Genomic DNA, 12,477 nt, shown 5'->3' with positions numbered 1-12,477 from the left:
AAAAAAAGACCTATGTTCCTTTATGGGAGCCGTATAGATAACCCTTTGCAGAGGCTTGTTGAGTACTTCAGGATACACTTGCTAAGCAATAATTTGACGCAATTTATGATTTGCCGTGATTATGGTTTCTGAACTCCCTTTGTGCTGCCCTGTACCACACAATTCTCGCTTTCTGAACCCAGAAGTCAAAGTCTAGTGTGCCCTGTGTTGAGAAATAAAACGATTTTGGCATCAACTCTGCTACCTCCAGCTTCCAGCTTTCCTGGGACTGGGAAGCCAAAGAAATCTTATCTCCTCTTCCGTAAGGCCATCCTCAATCTAGAGTAATTGATTATGCAAATGTCCTCCCATTAAACAATTTGGCTATGTTTTCTGAGGTGTATTTCCCAGATCACTGAATCCTGGCCCTCCCAGGAAACTGTATGTAACGTTCCTCTTAGAAGCTGAGCATGCTCTGTGTTAATTAAGTTCTGATGAACAAGAGCCTTTTCAAGTCTTGTTAAGTTGAAGCCTACATTACTTCGTAAACAGTTCATACCCAGCTGTTCTGCACTAACATCATCCTTTACGCTCCATAGTTGTCCATTTTTGCTCCACAGAGTTGTCTTCCCTGATGTACTGACAGTGTTGTTAACCCTTTTCAGCCCCTTTTTTGCTAGGGTAAACAGACCTGTCTCTGGTGGGCTCCTCCTGTGAGACTCTTCCTTCTCCTTGGCACCCCAGCCGTTCTTTGCACCCCTTCCAGGCTGAACTCTTGTTGAATATGGATAACTAGAATTGTGCACAATATTCCCATTTCCATTCACCTCCCGTATGTAAGAGGTGAGTAACCTCAAGGGAGGCGAGGGATGGCGGTTTGAAACAGACGGAGCCTAGATTTCCAGTCAGTTATAAACTACAACAACCTTTAATGTTGGCTGTAAACTGCCACTGAAAGAAGCTCTACTAAGAAATGAAAGAAAATATCTATCTTGTGTATAATAAAGACACCACGTGCCCCATCAGACTGTGACCATCGCTGAACTTTTTTTTTTTTTTTTTTAATCAGTCTTTTGGTGAAGGCTGCTTTGATTGCCCCGGGTCTCAGTAGAGCTGCCCTTTCTCTCTCTTGGCAAGTTCCAGCGGCACCAGTTTCTCTCTGCGCTGGCCCACCCAGCACAAGGGGGTCTTCACGTATTTCCTGGAGAAGCAAAAAAAAAAAAAACCCAAACCGCCGAGGTTTGCCCTTCAATGCAGCTGGCAGCGGGCTCCCCGTGCCGCGTGCGCCTGCCTGTCGGGGCCCGGGAGGGCGGCGGGACAGCTCTGCAGGCTGCCCGCCCCCCGCCGGACCGCCCGGAGGCGGCGGCCCCGGGGATGCGCCGGCGGCCATTCCCCGCCTGCCCGCGCGGGGGCGCCACAGACGCACGCGCCTCCCGCCCCGGCTCCGGCGCCGGGGGCTCCGTGTCCTTCTGTAACGAGGGGGGGGCGCGAGGGGGAGCGGCAGCGCGGGCGCGGCCGGCAGCGCCGGTTCCTCAGTCCAGGAAGCGGCCATCGCTGCGAGGGGGAGCCCGCGGGCTCCGGCCGCACGATTAGCTGCGGGCCTTCTGCACTGGGGCAATGACAGAATTGCTTAGGGCGGAAAAGACGTTTAAGATCATCAAGTCCAACCGTTAACCTCGCACTGCCACGTTCACCACTAAACCATGTCCCTAAGCACCACATCTACCCATCTTTTAAATACCTCCAGGGATGGGGACTCCACCACTTCCCTGGGCAGCCTGTTCCAGTGCCTGACCACCCTTTCGGTGAAGTTTTTCCTAATGTCCGATCTAAACCTCCCCTGGCGCAGCTTGAGGCCGTTTCCTCTCATCCTATTGCTTGTTACTAGGGAGAAGAGACCGACCCCCACCTCGCTGCAACCTCCTTTCAGGCAGTTGTAGAGAGCAATAAGGTCTCCCCTCAGCCTCCTCTTCTCCAGGCTAAACAACCCCAGTTCCCTCCATTGCTTCTCATGAGACTTGTGCTCCAGACCCTTCACCAGCTTCGTTGCCCTCCTCTGGACACGCTCCAGCACCTCGATGTCCTTCTTGTAGTGAGGGGCCCAAAACTGAACACAGTACTCGAGGTGCGGCCTCACCAGTGCCGAGTACAGGGGGACGATCACCTCCCTGGTCCTGCTGGCCACGCTGTTTCTAATTTAAAATAATTGCTCTTTCCTAGCCCATAAATGAACTCCTTCAAGCCTGGCTGAGTTGCAGTGTACCCTTTAGAAAAAAATATTCTCTGGTAATTTAAAAAAACCCAGGATGACCCATCGCACTAGGCTGTTCACACGCTAATTACTTCCACTGTCAAAGAGTATGTATCTTATTTTCAGTTTGAATATTGCTACCTGTGCCTTCAAGCCTCTTTCCCTGGGTGTCATTTGTCTTGCCGGCAGGCAGCAGCCTGCTGGCAGGCTGTCAGCAGGGAGTGAGTGAAGGAGTCCACATTGCCCCGTCGAGCCTGGGTGTGCGGATGAACCGGGGGATGCTGCCTCGCCTGCAGCAGCATGCCACCAGCTGTGGTGAGGCCTGACCCTCACCCTGAGCCATCAGCTCTGCAAAAATTTTGTCCACTAAATTGTTTCCCCTATCATTTCTTTACCCTTTTATTCATTATGCTGATAACTTCTGCGATGAGTCCAAAAAAGCAAGTAGCTGCTGTAGAGCAGCTCTCTGAACAGATCAGGAGAGTGCTGCATTTTAAAAACCAGGGCTGCTTAGTTTTTTCTGTAATTTTTTATGGCCAAAAACAACTGAAAGGAATGGGGGCAGTAGCAAACTGATAATAAAAATTGCCAGTTAATTTATGGTCAATGACACCTGCATTTGGAGATTGTAAGTAAACAGCATGTGTATCAGCAGACCATTTAATTCTGTTCTCCAAATTGATGTGCTGCTTTTGTTGAACGTCTGTAATTCCAAGGGCCACTCTACTTCTGAGGGATGAGAAAAGACAGGTGGAGTCAAAAGACACAAAACCAGTCAGAATGGGTCATATTAAAGGAGCAGGTACATGGCATTCCCGTCACCAACACTCTCTCCCTCTCATTGCTCTTCTACCCTTTTTATGTGGTCAGGTGGGGACACAAAACTCACGATGGAAGAACCTTTTTTGCGTATGAGCTCATAGAGTTTACAGAGCCACAGGACCCAGGAAATGCACAAAAAATGCCCATCTAGAAGAGCTATCAAAACTCACATGGAGCCTTGAAGTATTTGAGATAGGGCCTCTCTCCTTCCCTTTTTCTGTGTGCAAGCCAAGACACACAGCCCTAAATGTGAGAACACAGTTGTCCTCCTCTCCAGGAACACCAGTCAGCAAAAGTGATGGGGAGCCAGGTCTCACTGCAGGCGTTCCTCACAGGGGTGCTGGAAACCACCACCACTTTAGGGCCAGCCCTTCAGCACCAACAACATGTTTGCTTGGCCACTGAGATCAACATGTACAAGCTCAAGCCTTGAGAGAATCTGATTTTTTCCAGAAAAAAACAACACAGTTTCCTTTTTTTCAGCATGCAGCACTGAAAGGCTTTGTCCCTCTGGCACCCGGGGGATGCGGTCACACGCTCCATACTTACTGTTTAGCTAGCTCCATGGATATTTGCTCCAAAGAGCATCCTTTCGTCTCTGGTATAAACACAATAACAAAAGCCAGGGATGCTAGGCTCATTATTGTGTAAATGAAGCAGACCCAGGACAAGCCAATGAGCTCTACAAAGGAAGAAAATATGTCTCTTTTAATTTTTAAATATTACAAATTTTTTCTGTTGTCATATTTTTATAGGATATATCCCTAATGCACAGGAGATGTTAGAAAGAAGCTAGGCTGTTATTCTTAGCTCCCTTATTTGTGCCTGGCCATAATTTGAAAAAGAAAAGTGGTTTTGCTTGTTCTAATACTCCTTATGAAAGAAAATTCATAAGCCCATATTGACCCATTTAGCATGAACTTATTGATTTATTTTGCTTGCAGTCACTCTGGATGAAAACTGAGTAGCCGTTGTTGCTAGTTTGTCCAAAGGTACTGGGGGGTCACAAGCACCTTGAATTTCTACCCGTGTCTGGTTTTGCTGTGCGAATGCGTGGAGCAAAACCAAGCATTTTTTCTCACTGCTGCAGTTATCTCCAGCTAATCCTCCCCGCCTGTCAGTTCCCAGCATTTCCACTGCAAGTGATGGGTCCTGCGCCAGAAAGCGATCCCAGGGTGAACTCCTAATGGGGCCAGCCAAGAGCTAGTGGTTCTCCGAGCCGACAGCCCAGGGGCAGGTAGGTCCTCAGGATGAGGGATGCACTCTGCAGCCCCTGGAAAGTAAAGCATATACAAACCCAACAGACTGCTGCAGCCCCCTTAGCCTTTTTCCCTGCTAAAACTAAGCCAGACAGTTGAGACATTTGTCAGTTGTCTCAAGAGTTAAAAATGGCAGCTGAAGCTGCTAATTCCAGCCACTATCTTTCGCATCAGATACCTAACTGCAGGTGCTGCTAGCCACTGTGACCTCCACATGTATTCACTTGAAGACAATTTCCAATTCTGCCTTTCTGCCGTAACTAGGAACACGTATTTGCTTGTAGTTACATTTTCATAAATCCAGATTAGACCCAGCTAAGCCCGTAGAGTTATTGTGGCTTTGCATTCATGGAAACGGAGACCAGAATAACGGCTAGGTGCGCATTAACAAGTAATGCTGCACAATAGGAGGGAGCCTTCAGGTGAAACAGTTGGTGCTGAGGACCCGAGGTCTGCACTGTCTGGTTTTGGTGACATTTCCTTAGGAATAGCTCTAGCCTGGTTCAAGAACTGAGCAAGTGTTGGCAGCTGGGGTGCATTCACTGTGCATTTTCTGCTTTGGTTTTGTCCAAAAGCTTGCGCAGTTCAGGACTGCCCTGTGATATGCAAACCACAGTGCCGTGAGTGGAGGCAACTGGATGATTTGCTTCTGAAGAGGACCCTTGATCTAACTAAAGTGCTACTGTGGACACAACGAGTTTGGCCTGGCATATTTTTCCTAGTTTTCATCAAGATTGAACTCAGAGTTTTTTCTCTCTCTCTTTTCTTTTTTAAGAAAAGAAAACACCAATGTGAAACACACTCATTTTCAAATCCATCTCAAAAAGCATCTAACAGGATGAAAACCACCTCAACTTTTTGTGGGTTGATTGCCTGCCTCTGGTGGAGAGTAATGTAGAGTTAAAGGAAGCATGGAATTTCTGTTCTCTTATATATTTGGATTTTCAGCACATATTTTCCTCAGAATAAGACTGAAAACTAAAATTTGAAAAAATTCTTATGAAATAAAATTAGAAAAAAATATTGGCCAATCAATAAAGTTCAACATCAGCATTTAACCTTTCCCCTTGTTTGTCATCACGTTATAAATTACTATATGGTAGTCTACTTTCTCGCATTAAAACATGAAACATTTTTACCTTACAAAGACACCTTTTTCTAAAGGAAATTTTCTTGAAGGCAGGACATTCCTGTGAAAAGGAATGGTTTCAATGGGATTGTCTTTAAAAATGTTTGATCAGAAAAGCTGTGGTCTGATCTAGAGCAGAACTTCCATTGACTTCAGAAGATGCAGGACTAAATCCTAAATATTATGTATTTTCAACCTACTAAGGCAACGGTGTTTTTAAGAGCTGGGGTTCACAACCTATGGAGTCGATGTGCAAGGTGCTCTGATAGGCAGCACCGTGAGGCTGTAATTACCAGCGCAAACTTTGAAAGCTGCGATGGAAACGGTGAAGTTTTACGCTCACAAACAGCACCTAAACAGAGATCTGACTTTGGCTCCTGGGGCATCATGGCTGCAATTTTAGCTGTGTTGTTTGTATAGGAAAGATTCATTTTGTCCACTAGGAGAATATTGACTTGGAAGGACAGAGAGAAATCTTACCGGTTACAGTCAAAAATGTCAAGGAGATGAGGAGATTTATACCCCAGTTCATGCTAGATGTCAAAGCCATGGCCCGTCCTCTGATCTCACCAGGAAAAATTTCACTCAGGACCAGCCAGGACACTGAAATAGAAGGGGAAAAAAAAAAAAAAAATGTTGTCTTCGAAACGATGGCTTTCCTTGCTGTAAATTTAGGTAGCCCATGAATTCAGGTGAGGCCACCTGAAAGAATAAGGTGATTTTCAGGGACGTTAGGTTTGTGTGGGCCCAAGCCCCAGTGGACCACCCATGCTCTGCCAGCAGCGTGGGCAGCAGGCAGCATCACCCCAGGGCATCATCCCTGCCCGGCGCCCTGCAAGCCAGCGGCGGGTGGCACTGGCAGCCAGCACCAGCGCACATGGAACCGGGCAAGTGAGCTCTGACTGCACATCTGTGTATGAGAGGGAGCTCTGACTAAATAAGTCTCAAGTGATATAACGCTAATGGAAGTGGGGCAGCAAACCAAAGTAATCTTCAGCCTTGGAGCAGCACTGTGTGTTTATGCCACCTTATAAATCAACCTGCCGCACTGAAGTAGGTTTGCTATTCCAGCTCTCCGTTCCGTATAAATGAGATTGCTGAGGTATAAATGAAGAGAGAGGGCCTGATTTTTGGCTCCTTCATATCACACCACACCACACGTGATCTAAATGCTGGTGTTGCTAGCCCACAAAAACAAATTCAGACATGAAGAGCTGGCTGTGTAACCACCTTGACAGCAAGGGCAAAAAAAAAAATAGAAAAAAAAAGACACCACATTTATGCACCATTTCTGGTTATTAGAAAACAAAATAAAACAAACAAACAAACCAAACCAAAACAAAAAAACCCTCTACCCTCCTTTTGTTCATGAGCAAGATGCGTTAGCAGGAGGTTGCTGCGTGGAGAGGTTGTGGGTTTAGCAGATGACCAGCAAGAAGAGCACAGAGGTTCACATAGATGAACTGTGTCTTCAGACCCGTGGACATGGCCATTATAAATTGCTCGTCTGTGATGTTATTTCTGCAAAATGACAGATGGGAGTTTCCTCAGGACACTTGCACTGGGCAGTCTTAAAGTTATATTTTAAAAATAGGCTCCTGTACGTGCAACTGTGTGTCACAATGCAATATTCCTTCGGATTCTTATAGGATTCCTGTGTGACAGTACTGGTAAAGGTAGAAAAGAAAAAAGTCCTGTGGAAGGAGACTGGAAAGGACCAACTGAAAGGGGAAAAAAAAAACCTTGGCCTCGAGTCAACAGAGCAGATTCGAGTGAACTCTAGATTTCTTTGTACCACAGATTTGAATTCAATAATGTTTTCTGGAGCTGGCTCAGATTTTTATTTTTTTTTAAAGGAAAAATATAAAAAAACCTTCATTCCCACAGTGGGAGTGACCTGGCAGAGTGGTGATTTTATTCCAGAGAATCAAGACCATACTGCGTAATGGCCTAACACTGTTACGCATAGTTAAGTGGCACACAGTCATAACACAGCCACTGCGTTTAACAGCAGCTGTGGAGAGGGTTTTTTTCTTTTTTTTCTAACTTGGATCACAGCAAAGTTTAATACACTCGCTACTGACAAGACAAATGTTGCTGTAAAGAAATGCCCTGGGCATGTTCTGTGGGGTGTCTACACACGAGTGGGGAGCAAAGAAGAAGAGAACTGGCTTCTCAGGCAGGAGTTTTTCCCTGTCAGGCCAGCTAGCCCTGCGCCTGAGCAAAACCAGGCCCTGGCAATGCATGAGGATCTCACAATTGTATTTTGCCCCTCCTCAGCATCAGGCCTGTTGAAACCAGTATTGTTAGTCACAGACAATACAACATGTCACGACAGGGAGTGCTAGCCAAAAAGCAAAAGCCACAAGTAAGAGAGTTGCAAAGGAGCCCTTCTGAGCCGTGCGTGCACAGCCCGTGGAGTTCGTCTCCATAAGATGGCCTGGCAGCCAGCAGCCGAGCTCAGTGGGAAAAATGGTTATTCACCAAGACTGGCAAGGGAGATATTCATAGTCACATTAGACAGGGTTAAAATAAAATTTGAAAGAATTCAAACTCGCTTTCTGCTGGGCATAAACCAACCTTCAGGAATAAACTTTTTCTGTGGGTACTTTGGTGCGTATTTTCTTCTTCCAGAATCTTTTTCGCTTCAAGCAACTTGCAGTGGCTGCTCAGAGAGGCACCAAGCGAGGAGGATCAAGTCCCATGCACTGACAGGGCAGCCCCGCCAGGCTGGGCTAGATGATCTTCAGCAGCGTTATGGGCACGGGGGATGGACTCATGCCACAGCTGAAATGTGTAGCACTGCGGCAGCTCCAATACCATGCATTTTTCCAAGGACAGGCTGGCCCTTTCAGGCTAACTACAATTTGTCTGGAGGTTTGAAACATATTGTTTTCCTGTTAAGAAATCAAAATAGTGGAGGATCTACATCAGCCGCAATAGTGGTTAGCAGCTCTTATTTCAACCGGTTATTTAGTTCAGACGGATCCCGCCGACACACCAGATCTGTTCTTCATGTCTGCTAATGGTAGCTACTTCCTCTGGCATGGCCCTGACCTCTGCTTAGCTGGCGAGGAGTGGATAGGCTTATTCCCCGCAGAGAAAGAGCAGTTGTAGAAATCTGACACTTACTACAGTCTGTTTATCCCTTTCCCCAAGCTGAGGCAGTGATAACGATCGATTCTTTGCTTTTAGCACCTCTCTGGGATTGTTTTTACTATTTGTACCTTTGCCAAAAAGCAGCAGCTGCTGTAGGTATGGCGGGGATGTGGCTTTCTCTTGGGGAGCCAGTAACTAGGTTTGGGCTCCCATTCATAATGACTGCTGCTACCTTGTGCGCTGTGTGCAGGCAGCACTGCAGAAATTTAACCTGCACGCTCCCAAAGTCGCTGCAGTGTCAGCTGTGTGCTCTGTCTTCACCAGCCTAAGCAGTGGCATTTTACAGGAGAAATCAGCCTAGCCTTGAAAAGACGGTCCAAATAACGCCCCCGCCACCTCTCCATCTGCTGTGTAATCTAACATCATTTCAAAAGGATGCTGTGATAGTAACCACATTGCACACACTCAATAGTTTTTAGTGTTTTCTCTGGCCATCCTTGGCTGTTGTTTGTGGAACGGATGGGAAAAGAGCTGGTGTGCTAGATTCAACAACTGCAGGATTTGTTCATGCAGTGGCTGAAGGTAATAACGCACCTTTGCTGACCTGCAATGCATTGTATGTTGACAGCAGTTAGGAAAAATTGTACAGTTGAATGGTCTTTTATTATGGTACAATCTAGAGAAAAGAACACCCACTGCAAATGCAGAAGAAAATATTGCATTGGATCAGAAAGCTTAACAACTGTTTCATTAAATATCACAGAAACTCGATGCCTTGACATTCCTCGTCCAAGTAGGAAGAGCAGAGGATTCAGACATACAAACCACCCCTTGTGCCAGGATGGTGACATTCACCTCCAAGAAAAGTCGCAGGGGCTGTAAAGGCAGAGAACAGAATAATAATGGAAGTTTTCAGCTGCTCCCACTAAGGCTGAATAAATTGCATAATGGAGCACAGCGCTGGGACTACATTTTAGATACCATAGATGATGGTTTCTTTTAGCACTTTGCCTGATACTTAATGAGAGCAAAAAAAGGAAATCTTGCTTCAGTGCTGAGCAGGGGTAGTTCAAGATGTAACTGTCACAAACATGCCCTGTTACATTGGTTATAACATTTCAAATTCAATATTCCTGTAGAAATGGAAGAGCCAAGAGCCTACCACATTTTGTTTCAAAAGGAGAACAATATTAGAATAAGCCTGCTTTCTATAAAGAAATTAAGAGGACAATCGGGGTAAATGCTTCAGTGGTGTTATGGAGAATGTTTACATTACCTGATTAGAGGCTTTAAACACACATACAACAAAATAAAAGTAAATAGCTCAGCACAAATGAACAACTGAATGAAGAAAGCTGTTAGAAATAGAAATATGCTTTCTTTAAAGCTGTACGCTGTGTCCAAACAAAGAAAACACAGTATAATTGCTGAAAACGTGCAATAACATCATCAGGCAGCCAAGTATTTTGAGAGTCTGCTGGCTGAGAGGATGAGAGGCCAGGGACGGAGGAGGTGACACATGCCAGCATTGAAGAAAATGTTCCATGGGCATGAGGGAAGGGATCACCCTGGTAGACTTTTGTACCGAGCTGCTGGTTGGAGCTAGGACAAAGCTAAGTAATGTCAGCTGGAAGAAGGAAAGGAGGATATGTACAGTGTCTTGAGGAAGAGTTGTCTAGTTTTTGCTGAGGAAAGCCATTTCTCTTTTTCTGAAAGAGTTAAGAAACGTGGGGATCCAAACGAATGAGCCACTGTGCTTTTCAGTTTCAGAGAGCTTTGGTGAAGTGTCATAGCCTAGAAGAGAAGGTATTCATATAGATCAATAACTGTTCATAATAGGAAACCAAGGACAAGGCCAGTTCTCACAGTGGAAGGAGATTACTAGATCTGCTCAGGAAAGGGAGGTGAATGCACATGGAAAACTTACTGATAGTACAAAATTATTTGGGGTAATAAAAATGAAAAAGGATCATAAAGAAATAAAAAAGGATCATAAAGAACTGTGAAAAGATCTCAAAGTATTGAGTACTTTGAAAAAATGACCCATGAAATTCCTTATCAACACATGCAAAGTAACACGTAGGAAGAAAACCAGGCACCAGTTCCCCACACCAGCATGCCAGCACTGCTCCGGGCAGAAGTGCTGGAGCCTCCGTGGGCTGTTCAGGGGCAGCATCAGCTCCCCCGAGGCAGAGGTCATGGATGCAAACAGAGGCTTGGCAATTATTAGGAAGGGAACACTGAATGTGCCACTGAGCATGCCTGCCGTGCCTCTGTATTTGTCACGTTGCATGCAGATTTGGTCAACTCGGAACTAGATGAGCCACAGAGAAAGGTGTGTAACGGGCTCTGCAAGGAGCAATTAAACAGACGAGGACTCTTCAGCTTAGATAATGTACAGCGGAGCAAAACACAGTTGAAGTGGAGATGAACAGAAGAGAGGTTTTCACTACATTTTTAAAGACACAAACCAAGAGAATCCAAGTGAAGTTACCAGGGACAGCAGTTAGGCGAGGCGGGAGGATGTGCTTTTTCAGACAATGCTTATTTCAACTATGGAACTCACTTTCACAAGATGCTTCAGATGTGAAAAATATTAGTAGGTTAAAATGATTAAATACTGGCTCTTAAAACATTATTTCTCCGTATGTGTGGAAAAAGATCCATCAAGAACTATTGTTCACAATAGTCAAAACAAATCCCCAACATTTTTCTTGAAGTTCTCTAAACTACAGATAGGCAGAAGGACATGCTGTGCATGCTGTATCAGCCTTTTCTTATGTATTTTTCCCTCAGCATCTGCTACTGGCTATTGTTGGAGGCAGGGTCACAGACTGATTGAGTGGCCCTTTTGTTTGAGCCAACACGGCCAACTTAATGAGCTTTATATTTAGGCCATAAGCAAAGAGATGTCTCGAACCCTCGCATGATTTGTTCCTGACTTCCTTACTTTACAGCTATTCAGTAAATAAAAAATAATTTTAAAAAATTAACAGACTTACATCAGAGAAGCAGAAAAATCTGAGAATATCTGAGAAGTACTGTGAGCTTGAGAGTACTCAACATTCAAGTGAGGTACATGAATGAAAAATGTCCTTGTTTTGACCTTATTCCTGCCAGGAGGCAGAAGCAAATTGGAAGCTGCTCAGCAGCTCTCATTAATGAAATATTAGATTCCCTTAGTATTCATTTGCTGCTTAGCATTTTTTCGTTTCCTGTACATGTATTGTGCGAGATCTTTATGGTGAGATTTAGAAAGCGGCTGTTGCAATACTTGAAAGAATTCAGGTTTCTGAGGTATAAACTCTGGAAATAGATTAAGTGGACTTACAGCTTAGGAGGGAAGTAGGCAGAAGTATGTAAGACTTTGAAAGGGAGGACTGGGTTGTTAGCAACATGAGGTCCAAGGGAAGATAAGGAAGGGGTTATCCCATCAGTAATTCAGGCAGACCATCTAAGAACGTGTTATAAATGATCAACATTGGAGAAGGATGCAAGCAAGCCACAGTGAAGCTGCCACGAGAGGAAGGAAGTCAAAGGACATGGCTAATGACTGGCTTTGCCAAGACCAGATTTTTTCCCAGGCTTATGAAACCCAACAGGTTTTTCATTTACCTGGTTTCTGGCTCTGCTAAGCATTAACGCAAATAGCCAGATGGCCAACTACTTCTCACAAAAGGCCAGCTTCAGCACTGGTTTGCCTTGATTTGAAAGGGCATGTTGCAGGAGATGGCACAAGCCTTCGCGGTATGCATGGTGATGAGGTGTGTACCTGTGAGGGCACACAGCACTGGGGCAGAGCTGCGATTTGGGGCAGGGGGGACCTGCTGCTGTAATGCACAGCGCTGTCCTGGCACTGCTCCCAGCACCCACGCAATGCAACCCCTGCAAAGGCTTTTGCAGCAGCTCCAGTGAAGGAGATTTGGGGGGCTGGCAAA

At 45.5% G+C, this 12,477-nt stretch overlaps 1 protein-coding gene across 2 annotated transcripts in view; it reads right to left on the bottom strand.

Annotated features, from left to right (window-relative positions):
• Positions 1–529: 529 nt before the first annotated feature.
• The window catches only part of SLC2A12 (solute carrier family 2 member 12), a 32,976-nt gene continuing 21,028 nt past the window's right edge, over positions 530–12,477 (bottom strand). The window contains exons 3-5 of one of the 2 annotated variants that reach the window (XM_087775648.1): positions 5,921–6,043; positions 3,602–3,734; positions 530–1,180 (exon numbers count right to left, since the gene is read on the bottom strand). In XM_087775648.1, coding sequence (XP_087631774.1) covers positions 1,084–1,180; positions 3,602–3,734; positions 5,921–6,043 — 353 coding nt within the window. In that variant the 3' untranslated portion in view covers positions 530–1,083. Of the gene's footprint in view, positions 1,181–3,601; positions 3,735–5,920; positions 6,044–8,251; positions 8,338–12,477 lie in introns of those variants that run through there. The other variant, XM_087775649.1, reaches the window with a different exon arrangement.

Source organism: Nipponia nippon, unplaced genomic scaffold (assembly GCF_047370975.1).
Source record: "Nipponia nippon isolate SJK-2023a ecotype South Korea unplaced genomic scaffold, ASM4737097v1 scaffold_4, whole genome shotgun sequence".
Lineage (NCBI taxonomy): Eukaryota > Metazoa > Chordata > Aves > Pelecaniformes > Threskiornithidae > Nipponia > Nipponia nippon.
The sequence above is the reverse complement of the archived record's forward strand: the minus strand, read 5'-3'. Positions and strand labels throughout refer to the sequence as shown.